This window comes from Taudactylus pleione, unplaced genomic scaffold (assembly GCF_031769625.1).
Source record: "Taudactylus pleione unplaced genomic scaffold, aTauple2 ptg000053l, whole genome shotgun sequence".
Lineage (NCBI taxonomy): Eukaryota > Metazoa > Chordata > Amphibia > Anura > Myobatrachidae > Taudactylus > Taudactylus pleione.
In genome coordinates, this window is record NW_028284455.1 from 28,958,067 (window position 1) to 28,979,979 (window position 21,913).

The 21,913-nt window shown below is 42.8% G+C and overlaps 1 protein-coding gene across 1 annotated transcript in view; it reads left to right on the forward strand.

Annotated features, from left to right (window-relative positions):
* The window catches only part of STT3B (STT3 oligosaccharyltransferase complex catalytic subunit B), a 120,340-nt gene that overhangs the window by 39,092 nt on the left and 59,335 nt on the right, over positions 1 to 21,913 (forward strand). The window contains exons 2-3 of the mRNA XM_088462765.1: positions 12,431 to 12,539; positions 19,082 to 19,369. Of these exons, the coding sequence (XP_088318891.1) occupies positions 12,431 to 12,539; positions 19,082 to 19,369 (397 nt within the window). The remainder of the gene's footprint in view (positions 1 to 12,430; positions 12,540 to 19,081; positions 19,370 to 21,913) is intronic.

Sequence of the window (21,913 nt, forward strand, 5' to 3'; positions counted from 1 at the left end):
GATTGATCTTGGCATATAGTCTGCCTGCACAAGTTGCTGTTGAGTGATACTCACTTGAAATGAAAAGTCATGACTTCAGATATTGGCTGAAACATCATTGAGTGCTCGCCAGCAATCTCCTCCAGTTGCTTACTTGACAGTTATCTGTATTATTTTGAATAATCCATGTTTAGTCCTGAATGTTCCATTTTTATTTTCAAATATCTGTCCGCAAATAAAGAATTTAAAAAACTATGCAGTGCCTAAATCATTTGCAAGTGCTGCATCTCATGGCTGCTAATTTAGTGCCGTGGATTAGAGATGGCACCATCCCACCCCCGTGCAAAAATGTAATAGGGCCCCTGATAAAATTAAAATGCGATCAGTCTGAAAATTCATATGGCCATCTACAGTGTGTCTAGGTGACTACAGTAAAACTTTTTAACATTAGACATCTTTTCCTGCAGTAGCCTTCTGAAGCAACTGGCAATTGCATATAAAAGGCTTTCCTCATACTGTATTATGCAGCCTTGCTTTAAATATCTTCAGTTCTGATACTAATAATGGCCTAGTACAGTAGTCCTTTAATCCACTGCAAGTATAATTGTATGGTACCTGTATCTTTGGGAATTGCAATAATACACTGCTCAAAAAAATACAGGGAACACTTAAACAACACAATGTAACTCCAAGTCATTCACACTTCTGTGAAATCAAACTGTCCACTAAAGAAGCATCATTGATTGACAATCAATTTCACATGCTGTTGTGCAAATGAAATAGAAAACAGGTGGAAATTATAGGCAATTAGCAAGACACCCCCAATAAAGGAGTGGTTCTGCAGGTGGTGACCTCAGACCACTTCTCAGTTCCTATGCTTTTTGGCTGATTTTTGGTCACTTTTGAATGCTGGCGGTGCTTTCACTCTAGTGGTAGCATGAGACGGAGTCTACAACCCACACAAGTGGCTCAGGTAGTGCAACTCATCCAGGATGGCACATCAATGGGAGCTGTGGCAAGAAGGTTTGCTGTGTCTGTCAGCGTAGTGTCTAGATCATGGAGGCGCTACCAAGAGACAGGCCAGTACATCAGGAGACGTGGAGGAGGCCGTAGGAGGGTAACAACCCAGCAGCAGGACCGCTACCTCCCCCTTTGTGCAAGGAGGAACAGGAGAAGCCCTGCAAAATGACCTCCAGCAGGCCACAAATGTGCATGTGACTGCTCAAACAGTCAGAAACAGACTCCATGAGGGTGGTATGAGGGCCCGACGTCCACAGGTGGGGGTTGTGCTTACAGCCCAACACCGTGCAGCATGTTTGGCATTTGCCAGAGAACACCAAGATTGGCAAGTTCGCCACTGGCGCCCTGTGCTCTTCACAGATGAAAGCAGGTTCACACTGAGCACATGTGACAGACGTGACAGAGTCTGGAGACGTCAAGGAGAAAGTTCTGCTGCCTGCAACATCCTCCAGCATGACCGGTTTGGGAGTGGCATTTCTTTGGCGGGCCGCACAGCCCTCCATGTGCTCGCTAGAGGTAGCCTGACTGCCATTAGGTACCGAGATGAGATCCTCAGACCCCTTGTGAGACCATATGCTGGTGCGGTTGGCCCTGGGTTCCTCCTAATGCAACACAATGCTAGACCTCATGCGGCTCGAGTGTGTGAGCAGTTCCTGCAAGACGAAGGCATTGATGCTATGGACTGGCCCGCCTGTTCCCCGGACCTGAATCCAATTGAGCACATCTGGGACGTCATGTCTCGCTCCATCCACCAGACTGTCCAGGAGTTGGCAGATGCTTTAGTCCAGGTCTGGGAGGAGATCCCTCAGGAGTCCATCCGCCACCTCATCAGGAGCATGCCCAGGCGTTGTAGGGAGGTCATACAGGCACGTGGAGGCCACACACACTACTGAGCCTCAGTTTGACTTGTTTTAAGGACATTACATCAAATTTGGAGCAGCCTGTAGTGTGTTTTTCCACTTTAATTTTGAGTGTGGCTCCAAAACCAGACCTCCATGGGTTAATAAATTTGATTTCCAATCATAATTTTTGTGTGATTTTGGTGTCAGCACATTCAACTATGTAAAGAACAAAGTATTTAATAAGAATATTTCATTCATTCAGATCTAGGATGTGTTATTTTAGTTTTCCCTTTATTTTTTTTGAGCAGTGTACTATTTCTTCATTGGGACACTGGAAAGCAGCACTGGAAGTGATGAAACCAGTACTTCCTGGCAAAAGTCAGTAGGGCTCATTTATTAATGTTTTTAGGTGAAAAATAACAAACAAACTGCAGCAACCAATCAGGAATTTAGCATTTGCTGGATTTGTAAACTAGACACATTCTGATAGAGATCAATTCAATTAGATCTGAGTATGCAAAAGCAAAGTTGAATTACAAAACTACGAAATACGAGGTTTAGAAATGATTTGTGGGGATGTTCTGAACTGTCCTGATATTTTTATCTTAAGATAAAGATTTCATATGCCCTTTCACCTGCTCAGTTGGGGGGGGGGGGATTTCATTATCTGCACTGTGCAGCAGAGAACCTTCACAACCTGAAAGCGATGTATCTTTGCACATTTTCCTACACACCTCTATGGAAGAATGTGCAAAGATTCTTTTATAACCGGCACAACCAGACATTACTGTTGCACATCACAGTAGATGAGTACCAACCTGTAGGGATAGGAAACCTGTGGAACTACACATCCCAGCATGCCCTGCCACAGTCTTCGCATTCCCTAACAGCACAACTGTGGCAAAGCATGCTAGGTTATGTAGCTTCACAGCAGCTGGAGTGCCTTAGGTTTCCAACTCCTCATCTAGAGTTAGACCATGAAAGCTAGTGTCTGGATGTGATTGTGCTCTTAAACTCGACAGGGGCGATTCAGTTGTTTAGCCGGCAGCTATTTTTTTGTGCCCAACGGAGCAATTCAATTGTTGCTCCGTATGAGCGCGATAGACGACAGCACCGACCTTTCTGCTTGCACCCAAAGGATGGTGCGAGAAACTCGTGGTTAAGGGCACCCTAACCAAATCTTTAGTCAGTTAGCTATTTTACACAGCTAAACCTGGTCTAATAGGGTATGAAGAGGGCGATAATTAATGAGCGCCCAAAACAATTGAGTTGCAAAACTTGGCGCCCACGCAACATTTATATCACCCCAAATGTTGGTAAAATGACCCTAGTTTTACCTCTTGGCTATGTGTAGCCACCTTTTAGGGTTCCATTCATTTAGGATCAAGTTGGGTCCTGTGAGCCATTTTGACGCAAATCAATTCCAAACGCTCATGTTCCCAGCAAATTCACGTGCTTTCTTTTTTGTTTGTGCGCAATGCTCTGAGTAGGTGAAAAGTTAGAGAAAATCTTCCTTTTAAAGTAAAAATGTTAGGACACAGTGCTGAACCTCTGGTACATCCCTCTCAATAAATAATTATGCACTTTTAGGTGTTTTAAATAGTATGATTTGGCCAATACAGACTGTCCGTTTTCAGGTGAATTTTTGAAAAAACTTGCTTAGAATTGAGTGGACCCCTTTACTGTAGTGCTACGCTTTCCTTTGGAACAGCAGTGGTTTCAAAACTATTGTACTTTCTGAGAGTGCCAGACAAGCAGTGCATAACTGAGATGGGCAGTATACAATTACCACAGTCACAAGGAGTTTAAGTAACTTCCATAGATCATGCTTATGAATTCATGTGTGTTTTTTACATTCCAAGAACTAGGTACAGTTATTAATTAGCACATGCTGATTCGATTGAATAACTTAAATCTGTGCAATCCAGTTCCATCACTTGAATTCAGTATTTTCTTGCATTTTTGAAATGTAAAGCTTATTGAAAGTCTCTACTAACCAGGATACATAAAGTAAACGTTATTTTGTAATGCCATTAAATACAAATGAAGTTTGAAATTAGACAGGTAATGTCATGTGTAAAGGTCTGCAATGATTCAAGTTTAAGGGCTCTATTTATTATTATTTTTGCTAAAATAAAGTGAAAAAGGGTGTTTTCACACCTTTTTCACATTATTTTAGTATCACCTAAAGTCACTAAAGGGCAATTGGAGTAGAATTCGTAAAATTCTACTCCAAGCCCTAATTATCACATATATTTTTAGTAATCATTTCGCATTTCCCATAATTATAATGGGAAATGCGATCTGTCTGGTAGTTACTAAAAATAAATTGTGAAAAACCCAGAGCCGGCCCCAGTGATTAGCTGTGTGGTCTAAACAGACCACACGCTGATCACTGCAAAGAAAAAATAACTTACCTTAGTCGATGGACCGGAGATCGGGGCTCCGGTGATGTCCTTCCTCCGGTCAGCTGGTCTCCCATCCTGCACTGGGACCCGGTCACGAACACACAAAGTCCGTGATAACTTAACAGACCTATGTTTTTTTCCCCATTGTGCTGGCGAAAGTTTTGGGTACACATCAGGTCCTGAAAACAAATCCCCAATAAGTGCCGGTGTCAGGCCGGTCTTCGGGGATAATCGGATAGCCTGGGGGATCCATTACCGCCCAAACAATGTTCGGGGCTAATTGGATTCCACCCTAAATGTGTGCCTGCAATGGAGTCCTGGTATCGCCACTCTTTTATACATCTAATGGGGCTTCATTCTGATGATGTGCTGTAACCTGCTAGATTCTCACTACTTTTTCAGTTAGTGTTTAGAGACAATGGAAAGTAAATGTCTCCTTGCAAAAATTTCCCTAAATCTGAAAGTCGTGCTTTGTAGTAAAGTTAAATTACAATCTAGTTTTACTAAAGAACTTGTGCATTTGCAATACAGCCTGGAACACAACAGGAAACCATTTATAGTAACCAGCAATTAAATGCATGTGTATGTATGTTGACTGCACAGTGATTTGCTTTGCTGCCCCACAGTGCTGGGATAGACCATTTCTGAGTGCTCTGGTTGTTAGACGTGATACTGTTATGTTAATTCAGGCTTCTTGAGAACCACTCTATCTGTGGGTGTATATGGGAAAAACATCCTCCCCCTTAATCACAGTTTACCAAAACGAATGCTTTTATGTTTTTTCTTAATATTTTTGTAGCCCTATTATGTAAGGCACCTTTTATGTTTTGAAGTCATTTGAATTTTTTTATTAGAGCCTCATAGAAATACACTTTACATCAGTATATAAACCCCATCATTTATTACCCACTACTTTTCATAGGTCTCTTGCAAATGCTTTGGTTTCCTCCCACAGTCTAATATATTATTGTGTGTATTTAGTGTAGAACTTGTATTCAGTCATATTGTTTCACAGGTTTTAAAAATTTTTAAATTTTTCTAATGGAGTACTGAATAAAGGGCCTCGTTTACAGCCCGATGGTTTGCCTACATCTCCGTTGATGGGAAGATTCCGTATGTGCAGGATGTGAAAGGATTCGAAGGGCTCATCCTGGGACACTGACACTGCAAATGTTCATGGTATCCGTTTCCGGAGGCTGCAGGAGATGATTTGTAAGATCTTCTCCTCCGGATGTGCCTCCATAGGCATAAAATTGTTTACACCATCTGAGGATGGCATAAACAGACTGGACCAAACTCTGGAAAGATTCACTTCTAGGAGTTTCGTACTTTGGGGTCAGACTACTGTGCCCACTGACATTAATGTGGGCTGCAGCGGTAGTTAGCGTTTTGAAGGAGATTTCTGTGAGATCTCCTCCTGTGTTAGCCTGTTGCATACGTGGGATTCATAAAATTATGCAGAAACTGCAGATTCTGCATAATTTTATGAAAAACCATCTTAATAAATAGGCCCCTAATTCTTTTATCAATCTGGAGCTCATACCAAAACTAAATCCTCTGGACCAGTGGTGGCGAACCCTGACACTCCAGCTGCTGGTGGACTACATATCCCAGTATGCCCTGCCACAGTTTTAACATTCCCTAACAGCAAAACACTGGCAGGGTTCCCCACCACTGCTCTGGATTCTAAAGGTGCGTACACACTGGGTGATTAAAGTGGACGACTGAACGATAACTACATTGAGCATACCCTGCCGGGGACACATTAGACGATATGCTCCCTGAGCGATATCATCTAGTGTGTACGTTCCTTAACACACTCTAGGCCTGATTCAGAGGTGGAATGATGTAGAAAATCAGATCAGAATTGCATGGAGATCCATGTAATTCCGATAATCGTTCCCGGCCGAAAAGAGACAGTTCCATTGTCCAATTCTGTCAGACATTCTAAGGCAGGGCTCGACAAAACCCGGGGGCCATGGCGACCAGATTTGGCTGCCTTGCAACCAGATTTTCAGCAACCCTCTGCCTCCCAATGGCGTATCTACTATCCCTGCAGCCCCCGCTGTGGGTTGGGGGCAGTGCTGAACAAGGGCGGTGCCGGCGTCAAAGACATGAGGGGAGAGAGGCAGCCGCGCAGACTGCTGTACTTGCGCCGGAGACTGGACAGAAACTGTAGTCGCTGTCAGGCGGGCAGCGGGCGCGTGGGAGCCAGCGCGGTGATATAGGGCTGGCTGGGCAGCGGCTGTTCCTCCTTGCTGTGTGGCACTGTGTGACTGAAAGTGCAGTGCTGAGGACCGCGGGCGGCCTGCAGGGGCATGGGAGCCGGCGGTCGGTGATATGGGTCTGAGCACGGCTGCTCCTGGCTGTTTGTCACAGTGTGTGACTGTCAAGACAGTCATCGATCATCATCCAGATTCCTGAGGTGAGGACCGCGGGCATCCTGCGGGGGCGTGGGAGCCGGCAGTGAATGATACAGTAGTTTTTTTTTTGTGTGTAAAGGGGTACTGCATGAGGGGGTTGGCTGCTGCAGGGGGCAATGCAGAGGGGGGGGTGGCCACTACTGGGGACACTGTATGAGGGGACGCTATTGGGGCACTGTACAGGGTGGGGCCACTACTAGGGGCAATGCATAGTGGGGACTACTACTGGGGTCACTGCATAGGGGGACTACTACTGGGGGCACTGATTAAAGGGGCACTACATAGGGGCACCACTACTGGGGCACTGTATAAAGCGGGTGCTACTAGGGCACTGTATAGGGGGGTGCGCTACTTGGGGCAATGCATAGTGAGGGCTACTACTTGGGGCACTGTATAGGGGGCTACTATGGGGGCAATGCATAGGGGGGACCACTTCTGGGGCAACTCTATAAGGGGCATTGTTAATGGTGCACTTCTGTGGGCACTGCATAGGGGTGCCCAAAGCATATTCTTGCACCTGGGCCCACCACTCTAGTTCGGCCACTGCTGGCGGTGGCTTTGCTTGCCTGGGGTGGTCTTTCTAGGGGTTGGTTGTCTGGAGAGGGGGATTAGCTGCTCAGTAATGTGGTTGTGGGAGGGTGGTTTACCTACGGTACCCCGCTAGTGGTGTAGCCATGGGGGTTGGTTGCCCGGGTCTGGCTCCTTTCATCCTGGCTCCTAGATTTTAGAAATATTTGTCAAGCTCTGTTCTAAGGAACAATCACATTACATATTTTGCAAAGAAAGCAAAAAAAAAAGGACAAAAACCTGGTTTTTGGGGCACTCTTAAGGTGCATACACAAACAACAACTTTTTGAACGATTATCGTTAACTATATTGTTTATTGTTCAATCGTTGAAAAAATCATTCACTTTCTGAGTGAAAACGATGAACAATTATCGTTCATGCGCTTTCACGTTTGTAGTTCAGTCAGACTGGCCAACTCAACGATTTTCATTAAGTTGATATGCAAAATCGTTTGTAGTTCAAAAAAATCGTTCATTACACTTTACAAAATCTGACTTATAATCTGACAGATAATCGTTGGTAACAAAATCGTTTGTGTGTATGCAGTTTATGACTGATTGATATATATAGTGGATAGTTCAGTATTGATTAATATATACCCAAGTAACATATGATAAAAATATAACTTTTAATAGAAAATATAATTAAAAAGGAGTGGTATAAAGCATATATCCACTCCCATCGAAAAAATAATAAATATAGGCACACACATCACTCATATCAGTGCTAAAATAGCACAAGCATTTCTAATCAGTGAAAATTTTCAGTGATGAACCCTTGGAAATATATGTAATATCCCTAGAGGCTAGTAATTATAATATAAATCAGTGTCTAGGATCTGCAATGACAGTTATTTTATCCCAAGAGCTTGTATTCACTTTTACTTATTGTTATATGCTAATTCACGATTGCAATCTTAATTGTCTTAATTGTCATATACATATAATATATTGTAATATCTGAAGTGAGATAAAAACAAAAAATATATTGTTTATTCAATTGGCAGTTAGAGTCCTAATTCAGAATATGATCTCCTAATATCACTTCGTTGCATATAAAGGATGAAGATAGCTGACTCCTGGATCAACATTTAGGGGGGTATTTAATTAGGCTGCGAAAAGTCGGAATCGGCAATAAGTTTTTGCATTTTCGCATGTTTCAATTGCAAAGACTTTTCGCCGGTTTGAAAAGTCTTTGTAAAAAAACGGGAATAAGTTTTCACCATGTTTTACATGGTGAAAACAAGTGCAGAATTGGGGTTTAGGGGTGCAGGCTTAAAAAATATAGCCTGCACCCCTGGGACCCTAAAAACGATCTGTGTAAAAAAAAAAGTAAAAAAAAAAACAGGGACACCCCCCAAAAAATTGTGTAAGTTTAGGGTAAAAAAAAAAATAAAAAAATGGGGAACAGTAATTAAAAATAGCGCAATAGGTTCAGGGGTATTCTGTAATTATGCGGCAGGTGTTTTCTAGAATAGGCTATTAGCGACAGATGCAAGTGCTCTTCTGCATCCCTTCAATGTCGGGGAAAAACACCTGCCGCCGCTATTTAAAAATGCAGAGCACATTCTGCAGGTCTAAACGGGAGTACCCATAGTGATCCCCCATGTCTGGACATCATTAGGGGGGTCCCAGGATGAATTCCTGAAAATTCCCCTATTTTTCCCGATAATTACCTTTCCGCAGGCTCCTATTTTCGCCGGCTCCAAATTGAATACGGGGATAAAGCAGGCACGCGCCCGATACTTTATCCCCAGAAAAGCTCCGATGTGGAGCGTAAAGTCCAGCACTGACTTTTCGCTCCCATATTGAATACGGGCCTTAGTCACTGCATTGTATCATAAAGCGTCATAATAGCATAATTGGAAACATTTAAGCAAATAGTACAAAATACAGTGACTTATCTTGATTGATTGCAATCTATAATCTTAATCATCATATGTATATGCAATAATCCAATATCTAGAATCAGGGAAAAGCAAAAAACAATATACTCTCTATAGCAAATTATATTTTTATTTGGGCATGACAGGATCATATATATTGCTAGAATATCTTGTATTGGATTACCATAGCAAAATGTAACAATCTTGAGGATATTCAAACTGGGCTTGTCTAAATACAAACATATCCTCTAAACAACATAGGGCTTAATAGTTTTCCTGAAAATAATAAGATATGTTGTAAAGAAATAGCCCATGGAGGATCCTCTGAACATAGAAATGCATATAAGGTAGAAAAGAGGAAAACTCCAAATGGAGATGGTAATACATCCACTTGTCTAAAGTTCAAACGGGATGAGAGAGGGGAGATCACCGTATCTGGAGGAAAAATAGGAGAGCGCTTCTGCTGTTTGGGCACCTAGATTTCTCACTTCCCTGTTACCAATGGCATTGCAGGGGAAGGTACTGACCTAGCCCAAATGAGAGCGCTGTGCAGAGGGAAAAAAAAGTATCTGGTTCGCAGTCCCCATTATAGCGGCTGCTCGTCTGTCCGTGTGTGTGAGAAACTGCTTGTCAGCAGCACACTGTGGGATGCGCGTTTCGCTTGTTAGCTTGATCACCTGGTCACTGTTTAAAGGAACCAACCATAGGATTGCTCAGAAGTCTGATGGTGTGGCCAATGGGGGTCATTCAGACCCACTCGCGAGCGGCAGTATGCTCGCAAGTGGGTCGATGTTCCCCACTGCGCATGCGCACGACGGAGGGAGCTCCGTTGTGCGCATGCGCGAGACCCGACGAGCGAAGGACTTTCCTTCGCTCGGAGTGTCTCATCAAAGGGGGCGTGCTGTCGATGGTGACTGACAGCACGCCCCCTTTGGTGGGCTTGCCGGGGGCGTGCCTGCCAGACGGAGGCGTTCCCAAGGGAGCGCCTACCGTCTGAAGCCGGCCCCACTGACATCACTAGTGATGTCAGTGGGAGTGATTTTGGCTCTGATAGAGCCAAAATCACTCCTGGCCTTGCGGTTGAGAAACCCAACCGCAGGCTTTCACTCGCAGTTCCGATGGTCGCGATGGTCAAGACCATCGCGACCATCTTTTTGCACGCTCGTATATGCTGTGGGTGGTGACCCACAGCTATACGAGCGTCCAGGAGGACGCTCCATTTTAATGGAGGTGGGCCCTGATTCAGAGCGAGCGCTCTGGTCAGAGCATCCGGCTCTGAATCAGGGCCAATGTCCATTTCTGTGCACCACGGCAGACTAGAGCCGCAGCTGGTGGGCATCTCCATAGACAGCCCATCAGCTGTGGCATTAGCATAAATATCGCAGTAGCTACTGCATATCCGTCAAACTCTGAATCAGACCCTGGGAGACTGCCAAGTTTATCTTCCTTTCCAAAGAGCTAAAGGTCTGCCATTCAGATGCAGGGCATAATATATCCAGTGACATGTGAGTTCTTTAGACAAATATGAAAATTGAAAGGCCACATCTTGGCAATGTTAGGGATCTCATAGACTCCTCAATGTTTTAGTCTGTCATAGAGAAGGAAATTTAGGGGGTGATTCAATTCAGTGCACTGATAATAGCGCAGACAAGGAGTTCCCAGAGCTATTCAATTCAGCGCGCTGTTGGGCAAACTAAAGGTTTTTGACTAAAGTGCTGACCGCGAGGTTGTTTGCTTGCTTAGCGCAGCGCTAACAGCCTCTCATTCGGTACTTTAGTCAGAGAATACCGGTTCTTGCGACTAAACACCCATGTTGAGTAGCAAGAACCGGTATTTTCCGACTAAAGATGGGTACACACGTAAAGATTTTCTGTCCAACCATCCAACTAGTTGATTGGTTGGAATGAAAATCTGGTAACGTATGGGAGTAACTGATGATCAGCAATTTGCTCCTAAATGCCAGAAAACAGATGAAAATGGTCGTCAGACAAGTTTAAATGTTTGATCTAAACAATTTGCTAAAACAGTTTTTGTCCATTTTCCGGCATTTGGGAGCAAATTGCTGATTGTCATTTGCTTACATACCGTACCAGATTTTCATTCTAACCAATCAACTAGTTGGATGGTTGGAGAGAAAATCTTTACGTGTGTATGCAGCTTCAGATTGTTATAGACAGACTAAACAGAGCGGTGATTTGAATAGCTCAGAGACCAGCTTCCCAGCGCTAGTCACCTCGTACTGAATTGCATCGCCCCCAAGAGTCTGGGGAACTAATTTTCAGATCACATCTTATGGAGCATACACACGGTCAGATTTGTCAGATGAACGATTTGACTGCATTAAAATGAATGGAATCGTCCAAGTCTGACTGCAAACACATCAGATGTCAGATATCGTTATCTGACCATCGGGAACGCGCCTCGTTCATCGTCCATCGTTCAGGCATGTCTGATATGTCAGATTTTTCTTCAGATATGAACGATTGAACGATTTTTTAAATCGTTATCGTTCAGATCTAAAGAAAAATCTGACCGTGTGTATACACCATTAGAAATGACTTCAAAGTTAAATATTGAATGGACAGTTACTCTTTTACAGTTACTGGTGGTGGGTAAACTTACTGATGTTGGATGAACTATACTGTAACAGCTTGATAGGTAAACCAGATGTATTGACGCTGCCAAATTGCATGATATTGAAAGAAAATTAGATTGGCTTTCTTGCAGATTTTTTTTTAATTGTAAAGCATAACTGAGATTAGTGCAAAGAGATAACACATTAAATATTAGAGCAAGAAACTGTATACAAAGTGCTACGATGCTGCAGCTTTTTTTCTTGCCAAGTTCCTTTGTACAAATCCAAACTCTGCCACACAGATATACAAGTGTCGCACGTCAAATTAATCAGTCCAGTTTTGTGAAGCGGTTTTGTTGCATCTTGTTTTGACTAAATCACACATTCAAGCTAAAAATGCACTACACCGCTCTGCACACCTTGAAGCTAGTACACTTCTGTATACTGCATATTTTATACTGTATATAAAAGTGATAATTGAAACTTGAACAGCTTGGCCACCTTTTTATCTGATTTGCAGTATGTTTTGGTCACATACAGTAATGAGCACATTTTGTATACAGTCACATTTAGGATGTAATCATTGGTTCTTTCCGTGCTACAGAATATAGCAAGTGTGCATTAGAATAATATTGATTTTATTATTTTAGCAAACATCAAGCATGATGGTGGTGTTTTTTTTATTTTATATTTTAAATATATAATCTTACAGTTTTACTTTGTTTCTGCAGGTTCAACTACAGATCAACACATCACCTAGCGTTTCACGGGTTTTATGAATTTTTAAATTGGTTTGACGAACGAGCATGGTATCCACTAGGAAGAATAGTAGGCGGGACGGTAAGTGTCTCCAACTTTACTTTTTTATATTAAGGCTTACTCTCTGTGTTTTGTATGAGCTGTGTGTATATATGTCAGTGTAGGAACTAACATTCCCTGAAATTAAATGAATTACAGTTTGGAATATAAGTTTGTGTGTGTGTATATGCACATATATCTATCAGAAACCTGATGCACAGCAAATCCTGGACTTCCTTCAATAATAAAAGTTAGTCCACTCCCAGAATAACCAGATGTCAGTGCAGCCTCCTCAATAGCCCCAACCACGGGCCGACACATCAAACTCGTAAAAAAGCAGAGGAAAGGTGTGTTTCGTGAGTATAGTATAGAAATACATTTTACTTAATACATGCTCATATACATCGAAAGTTACTGCAATCAGCCTCACGGTCGTTACCCAGTGCCTCCGGAAACCAATATAAGTTTTAAATGTTATGAAATAAAATGTTTTTAATTTGTGATACTGATGGGTATAATTACATCACAAGATCTAATTGAAATTGTTTTTATGGGGCTTTTATATTATTTATGGTTTGTGAAAGTGGGTTGGATTAAGAGGAAAAAAACAAGCAGTAGAGTAATGGTTGAATATAGCCCTTCATTTTTTGACTACAATAAATGGCCCTGGATCAGTGATGTGATCTACCCCATTGGGAAGTACAGTTTTAGTATAAATGGTAGGAATAATGTGTGATGCTTTTAGTATTAAATCAATACCGGGGCAACAATGCAAATCTGATCAGTGGGTGGATAAAAATTGGACTGATCGGAGTAAGGCCACACCCCTGATGTAGTCTGTGTGACAAAACGCGCTGGACATGGTTTGGTGGAAGCTGTGGACGCATTGACGTTGCTAGCCGGATCGAGTGAACAGGAGGCTGAGTTAAGTCACCGCCATCCTGCATTTAGTGGGATCAAGTACCGGGGGTTGTCCGGAGGCATCGGGGAACAACAGTGAGGCTGAACAACAGTGAGGCAGTAAATTTTGATGATGCCTGACCATTACACCAACAGGGACTGTAATGACATGGTGTTCAAATACATATACTTTAATATGAAGTTGGTCCCCCTTTTTGCAGCTATAACAGTTTCTGCTCTTCTTGGAAGGCTTTCTAGAAGATTTTGGAGTGTTTCTGTGGGAATTTGTGCCCATTCATTCTGTAGAGCATTTGAGGTCAGGCACTGATGTTGGACGAGAAGGCCTGGCTAGCAATCTTCGTTCCAGTTCATCCCAAAGGTGCTTGATGGGGTTGAGGACTCTGTGCGGGCCAGTCAAGTTCTTCCACATCTCATCCACTTTATAGTCCTTATTTTGTGCACTGGGGCACAGTCATGTTGGAATAGAAAAGGGCCTTCCCCAAACTGTTGCCACAAAGTTGGAAGCATAGCAATGTCCAAAATGTCTTGCAATGCTGAAGCATTAAGATTTCTCTTCACTGGAGATAACTAGCCCAAACCCTGAAAAACAGCCTCATACCCTTATTCCTCCTCCACCAAACTTCACAGTTGGCACAATGCTGTCAGGCAGGTAACATTCTCCCCCGGCATCCGCCAGACTCGCCCATCTGACTGCCAAACAGAAGCGTGATTTGTCACTCAACAGAACACATTTCCACTGCTCCACAGGCCAGTGTCTGTGTGCCTTACACCACTCCAGCCGACGCTTGGCATTGGATTTGGTGATGTGAGGCTTGCATGCAGCTGCTTGGCTGTGGAAACCCATTCCTTTAAGCTCCCGTGGCACAGTTTTTGTGCTTACATTAATGCCAGTGGAAGTTTGGAACTCTTCAGCTATGGAATCAGCAGAGCGTTGGCGACTTTTATACACCATGCGCCTTAGTCATTGACCCCGTTCTGTGATTTTACGTGGTCTTCCGCTTTGTGGTTGAATTGCTGCAGTTTCTAAACGCTTCCACTTTGTAATAATGTCACTTACATTTGACTGTGAAATTTCATCCCTGCTGGGTATTTCACAAACATTCTAATTGCAAAGGTGGCATCCTATCATCTTACCACTTTGTATCACAAATGTTTGCAAATGGAGACTGCATGGCTAGGTGCCTGATTTTATACACCTGTTTCAACGGGTCTGATTGAAACACCTCAATTCAATAATTAACAGGTATGGGCAAATACTTTCGTCCATATAGTGCAAGTATATATGTGTTACATAAACATCTTCATTAGAGGATATATATAACACTACGGATAGGGCTCATACAGCATTAATTCTTTACTGAGCAGCAAATAGTTCGATAGAACTGTTGCAAATTCTAACCAATCTGAACTATACCTGCAGAGCTGAGTAATTTAAATCTTAAGTGCATGTACACACTGCACGTTCCGTTGTACGACGTTGAAAAGAGTCATTACATTCTCCATGGAAGAGCACCACGTCGTTCATTGCGTCGTCCCATCTGCCGTGAAAAACAGCAGATGGAAGGATGTGATGAGCGACCATCGTGAACGGATCGGGTGTACACACTATATGATGTTTGATATATCTGCGTCGGGGTTTCTATCATATAGTGTGTAGCCAGCTTTAGTCCATCTAACACCATCTTGTTCATGTGTTGGAAAGTTTGGCTACATGTTGGCTCCTGCTTATACTGGAGCACCTGAATGATAACCCCGCATGTGTGAAGCTGTCCATCTGGGAATGTCCACATGCATGAATAGTGAGGTTGCCTCTGTGTATTGTCTAGGTAGTGAATTACTGACAACCTTTTGCTGCTGATTTCACCGTAATCACTAATGCTGGCCATACACGCTGCAATTATCGGGACAATCCGCCCGATATCGGCGGATCGCCGCGATAATTGTAGCGTGGAGGGGGGCGACCCCAGGGTTAAATATTGCTCGGTCGGGCATGCTGGATTGTCCAGCATGCCCGTCCGATGCGATATTTACCCGGTAACTGTCGGCCGCATCAGGCAGTGTATGCCCAGCGCGGCCGACAGACAGACATTTCCTGTGTTCCTTCCTACGGAAGGAACAGGGAAATGTCTCCTCCCCCGGGGGCGGAGCGCAGATGTCGGGCTATACGCTGTGAGATTTCTCTCACAGTGTATGCCGCGGACATCTGTGGCTGGCAGCCGGCCAGATAGAATGTCTGTCGGTGTGACAGACATTTTATCTTGCCGTGTATGCCCAGCATAACTTGTACAGTGGCTTCCTCTGTTAGCTAGGCTGAATAAAAACTAAATATTATATTCCCTTTATTGTTCCATTATCCTATTTGTATAACTTCTCACTCTTCTCACCTGTATTTGTCACCCTGGGGACTATAGTGATAATATGTGGGAGGAGTTGTGTATGTTACTTGGATTTGTTCTGTGTGGTTTTCATGTAGGATAAAGAAGCTGAGAGAGAGGTCACTAGCCTTATGTTACCAATATTTTCTCAATTTGTAAAGGTGTTATTGTTATATTCCTTTTCAGTACATTTTGGTTATGAATTAGAAGTACATGCACTTGAGGTCAATTAACAAATGGTATCCTCTGAGAAGACAAATAATGGTTATCTATTTGAGCAATTACCTGCTTTAGATTGTATCTTTTAAACGAGCTTATTCTGCAAATTGTCCGGGTAGCATAAGAGATGGATTGAGTCTGCTTTCTCCTCCACGGGTGTAATTTTGCCTTAACATCGCCATATGTTGGTGCTATAAAGCTGAGCTGAGTGATCTTTTAAAATGTCTGCATCACTGTTTTATTTCTGGTGAAGTGCTATTTTATGCATGGCATACTGTATTCACTTTTGTTCCACTTGTATTCAGGGGGGCTTTTTAAATATCAATGTCCCCCCCACTCCAACGTCAACCACTAACGCTGAATAAGGACAGCTTTTCTGTATGTTTAATCAAACTGCAGTGCTTAGGTTTGTTTTCAGGTTGTGTTTTTTTTCCCCCGTGTGAATATGCCTTTTTTAAAATACATTTTTGCAGTGGATTAGTGAAACCTAGGATTGGGAAAGGGTCCAATTAAGTCATTATATGTTCTCATATAATTGGTATGTTTAAATCTAATGCTGTTTTCTTTCTGAAAGGAGGATGTTTAACTTTTTAACCCAGCGATTTTCAGCACGTAAAATAAGAACATGATTAGTAAAATCCAACAGTGTAAATTATAAATTGAATTCTCAACTTCTAGCTCTCAGTTGGCGGTGGTTTATTTGAGATTTCTGATCCAGTTTGTATACAGCTTTCTTTTTGCCATAAAGGTCACTTCATGCTTATATTATGTACTACCTTGTGCTTTGCAAAGCCTTAGAATGCACATCTTTGTACAAAACATGAAAAAATACAGCAAAGAAAGTTAGAAAAAACAACCATACTTTTGGCTAATTCTGCTTCCTTTCAAAGTATTGTGGGAACACCCAATAGTCAGGTGGACACTTTTTTTTTTTTTTTTTTGTTCACCGTAGTGCATTTGTCCAGATTTGGGGCCTTATGTAATATCCTGCAAGATGAAGGTGTGGGTACAATGACGGCAAGTTTGTCTGTAATTTTAAAGTAGCAATAATTTAAAAGGTAAAATTAGGTTGGTATTGTTTCTTAAATTATTGGCGCTATAAACATACAGGCTAACTCCCTGGCATCTCGCCTGTGTCTGCATCTCGCAGGCTCTTGCATACGGCCCCCTCGCAGGCTCTTGCATACGGCCCCCTCGCAGGCTCTTGCATACGGCCCCCTCGCAGGCTCTTGCATACGGCCCCCTCGCAGGCTCTTGCATACGGCCCCCTCGCAGGCTCTTGCATACGGCCCCCTCGCAGGCTCTTGCATACGGCCCCCTCGCAGGCTCTTGCATACGGCCCCCTCGCAGGCTCTTGCATACGGCCCCCTCGCAGGCTCTTGCATACGGCCCCCTCGCAGGCTCTTGCATACGGCCCCCTCGCAGGCTCTTGCATACGGCCCCCTCGCAGGCTCTTGCATACGGCCCCCTCGCAGGCTCTTGCATACGGCCCCCTCGCAGGCTCTTGCATACGGCCCCCTCGCAGGCTCTTGCATACGGCCCCCTCGCAGGCTCTTGCATACGGCCCCCTCGCAGGCTCTTGCATACGGCCCCCTCGCAGGCTCTTGCATACGGCCCCCTCGCAGGCTCTTGCATTGTATTCCCCCAAAAGAATCACTTGTATGTATGGTTAATATATTTAGGCGATGCATTAGCTGTTAAGCCTTCCCTGCTGTCAGTGTAAAAGAGGTTTTTTCGTGTGCTGCATATGCCTACTTTATTTGGGTTGGGGTGTCCACCTAGACAAATCGCCTTCATACTGCTTGCAAAATGTAGGGATCTCTTTTCTACCAAATTCTTAGGGCTCGAATAAATTCAGAGCGATACTGAATAGCCTCGGGGGGGAACTCCCAGAGCTATTCAATTCAGTGCCCTGCTTGGTCCGACTAAAGGATTTCTTCTCGCACCCTCGTGCGAGGAGAAATCCGACAAATGTGCCAGCCACAAGACTCTTTTCATGGTTAGCACGGCGCTAACAGTCTCGCGGCCGACACTTTAGTGAGAGAATGTTTGTTCTCGTGACTAAACACCCAGGTTGAGTCGCGAGAACCTGCATTCTCCGACTTAACTGGCAACTGTTGGACGAAGCATCGCTCTGAATTGAGTCGAGCCTTACTTGCTTACAGTTTGACAAAGACTAATATACAACATGTTGTAAGTGTGTAGTACTATATAACTCAACATGGCCTGCTACAGTATTGATGTTTGATCCTTCTAAAACTGTGGCAAGCCATGCTGGAATGTGTAGTCTCACAACCTAAACTGTATAGTGCCACAGGTTATCTACCCCTTTTCCAAAATATTGTGGGTTTTTTTTAAGATATGGATTGTAATAATGTTTTGTACAATGTCAGTTTTATTGGAGATGAGTGATTTTGCAAAACATCCTGCAATATTACCATATGATTTAAGTGGGAAAATGTTCCTAATATAGCCAGAGTAATCTGTTAGCATGTTCTAGTATTGTCTATTGCATTGCTGTCTAACCGGCAGGCCTGGTGTGGCCAGACTGCCTTACTGCAGAAATTCCTTTATTTAAGCTTCATTGATCCTGCTGGTATTGTATTTCTACCATAAGAACATATTCGTGTATATACTTGGGGGTTATTTATCGCAGGCTAATGGAAGCAGCGGGGCTATTCAATTTAAATCCAAAGGCAGCCCACAGGCTGCAGTTAATGAGGAATTTGTTTTAAGCTTGAGTAGGCTCGAAAAGAAATCCATGTTAAATAGCCAGTTTGCGGGTGCCGCAACTGTGTTGACACATAGGTCCAGTAACTTATCCTGGATTCTATGGGTTAACGTGCGTTTAAGTAATTTATCAGACAACAAAAGGGTCTCTAATCGAAAGCTTCGGGCTTTAACGCCCAGGACTAATCACCCTTTTCACCCCGGTAAATTACCGCGGCTAATTGAATTCCCCACTTGGACAATGCTGATCATGTAGCAAACGTAATAAAAATGTATGTAGTGAGAGTACAAATAATTGTTTCCTTTCTGACCTGATCTCTCTCTCTGCTCCCCTTGCAGGTGTACCCTGGATTGATGGTCACAGCAGGCCTCTTCCATTGGATTTTAAATATGCTGAACATAACCGTACATATAAGAGATGTATGCGTGTTCCTAGCACCAGTATTCAGCGGCCTTACATCAATTTCCACCTTTTTGCTCACTCGAGAACTGTGGAACCAGGGAGCAGGCCTTCTAGCTGCTTGCTTCATTGCTATAGTGCCAGGCTACATATCCCGATCAGTAGCTGGATCCTTTGACAATGAAGGCATTGCTATTTTTGCACTGCAGTTTACATATTATTTGTGGGTAAGTAATTGGATTTTCCTCTTCCCTGTAGCCTTCCTCCACGCTCTGGCAGAGAAACAATAACTACCTTTATGAACTGCATAAATTGTCTGCACATTCATCTGCATTTTCCTCACACACACCACTGGCTTTTCAACTTACACCGTCACAATTGTAAGGAATGAAGAGAAATACTGCTGCTCTTCACATGCATTTATGTGCAGAGACCTTCCCCTCCCCCGTTTTATTTTTTAACACTTTACTGTGAAGTTAAATCTATTTTAAGTCTCTGCCTGTTCTCCTCAGCTGCCTTGAGCAGTTTGGGAGCTTTCATTGCTAGTGGGTATTCAGCCTCCGGTCTGGGATATTGTAAATATTATACAGCGCACAAGCACACTGTTAATGTAAGCAAAATTTCATTTGTGGATAGAACGGACTATTAAATAGCACACGGTGGTATGCTGCTGTACTGGATCATTAGTGAAGGTGCTGGCAGTTTATTGTTGGTTGTAACTTTAGTGCTTATACAAATGTTTATTAAATTGCTTCATGCATGGCCTTAATAACTTTACTACGGCGATTAGTTGCTCACTAGTGTAGAATGCTTTACTGAGGGACTAGTGTCAGAATTATTTAATAGCTTTGCTATAATAAACCAGGTATCTTGTGGGTCTGTCAATTCTCTTTTATTGCCGTAGAGGAAGAATAAAGGCAAATGGGTCCTGAGTGTAACATCTAGCTGTCTGGATCAACCTGTTTAATAATTGTTTTAATGAAATGAAGCAGTTTGACGTGACTTTATCTTAAAATTACATTGCACTATTTTTACCAAACACCCCATCGCCAGCCTAGCCAGAGCCACAGGAGCCGCTATGTGCTTTACCAGTGCACTGCTAGTTATATATACAAAGAGAAAATCTGATTTGCACAGCATGACCTATGTGCTTTTCTCTGTACTAGTTCAATAAATGTTGCTCAGCATGTTCCCATGTAAAAAGCAACATAGATATTCTTATCATAACACCTAAAACTATACAAATCTTTTATCCATAATTTTAATTGCTGTTGCTTAATTGGATTGTTTTAAGGTGCGTACAAATGGCTTTGTCCCCGGCAATGGTGTGCTCAGTGGTGTTAACAACACTGAACAAAATCAATAACTATTTCATTCAGTGCCGGCTCCCTCACTCATCCCCGAACATGTCCAACCTGACAGTATCGTCAGGTTGGACAGGAGGTTCAGGCGATGAACGAAAACTACAAATTGCAGACTGGAGAGCTCATTTGTGATTTTCGTTCATCGTTTTGGCCCTGAAACTGAATGAACGATTACGACGTTATCATTCAAAAAATCAGTCGTCCAAAAAATCGACCCGTGTGTACGCACCTTTAGTGTTTTTTGTTTGCTGCTTGTTTGGTTTCTTTTTTTTTCCCCCTTCAGTGCAACAGTGATGACTGTTTCTTTACTGTAAGGCAGGGGTATTCAACATGTGGCCCTCCTGTTGCTGTGGCACTACACAGCCCAGCATGTCCTGCCACAATTTTAGCATTTCGTGGCAGCAAAACTGTGGCACGGAATGCTGGGCTGTGGTGTTCCACAGCACCTGGAGGGCCGCATGTTTAAACACCCCCTGCTATAAGAGCTCTTCAAAGGTTTGAGGAATAGGTGTGGTTTTGAACTTGGTGGAGTGCGAAATGTTTAAATGTGTTGCTCCAAATTATTAAGACTTATTAGTAGGAAATGCCCAAATCCAAAGAACAAAGGTGTTTGTGTGGTATGTATGTATGTATGTATATCTATATAATAATGTCTGATAATTCCTCTCATGGTGGCGTTGTAACTGCCCTATGATTGACATATTTACAATTGTGGTTATCTTTCTAATTCCAGTAATAGTTTGATTGAAGGAGTTCTACACGACTTGTATTTCATATATGAATCTAATTTTATATATATATAGATCACAGCCATGTGTTTTGTTGGCTGTAGGGAAACCTCTTTCTAAAGCTATGCCTCGTACATCGTTGTGCTTTGATATCCATCAGGCCACACATTTTCAAATGCATTTACATTCATCTTTGTTATTCTCAGCAGAGTACAGCACTTTCATTTGCAATGCAGGCAGGCTTGCACAGATAACAGTGATTGGCACTTGCATCGGACTGCCTGCAGTCAATATGATTAAAAGCAGCCTGTCTAGTAACATTACCAGATTGCTGGTTTGGGACAGAAAAATTCTAAATCCTAATTTTTCCATTGAAGCATTAAATGCATTTAGCCAGTCACCATAATTAAACAATAATGTTATTGGCATGTGAGTAGTCAAATCTATTTTCCTCATGGAACAAGATTATCAAAAGGATGTGTAAGGGTGTAATAGAGATCAGTGTCACAAAGTCTAAACACTAACTAGCGCAGGCAGCCGGAAAAATAAAATCCCATCCACAAGTTACATTAGTACATGTAGCCCATGAATACGTTTTAGATCTAAACATCATTACAATAGAGTACATTCTAGGTAATATAACATTAATAATTTCAAGATTACAACATTTCACAATGAA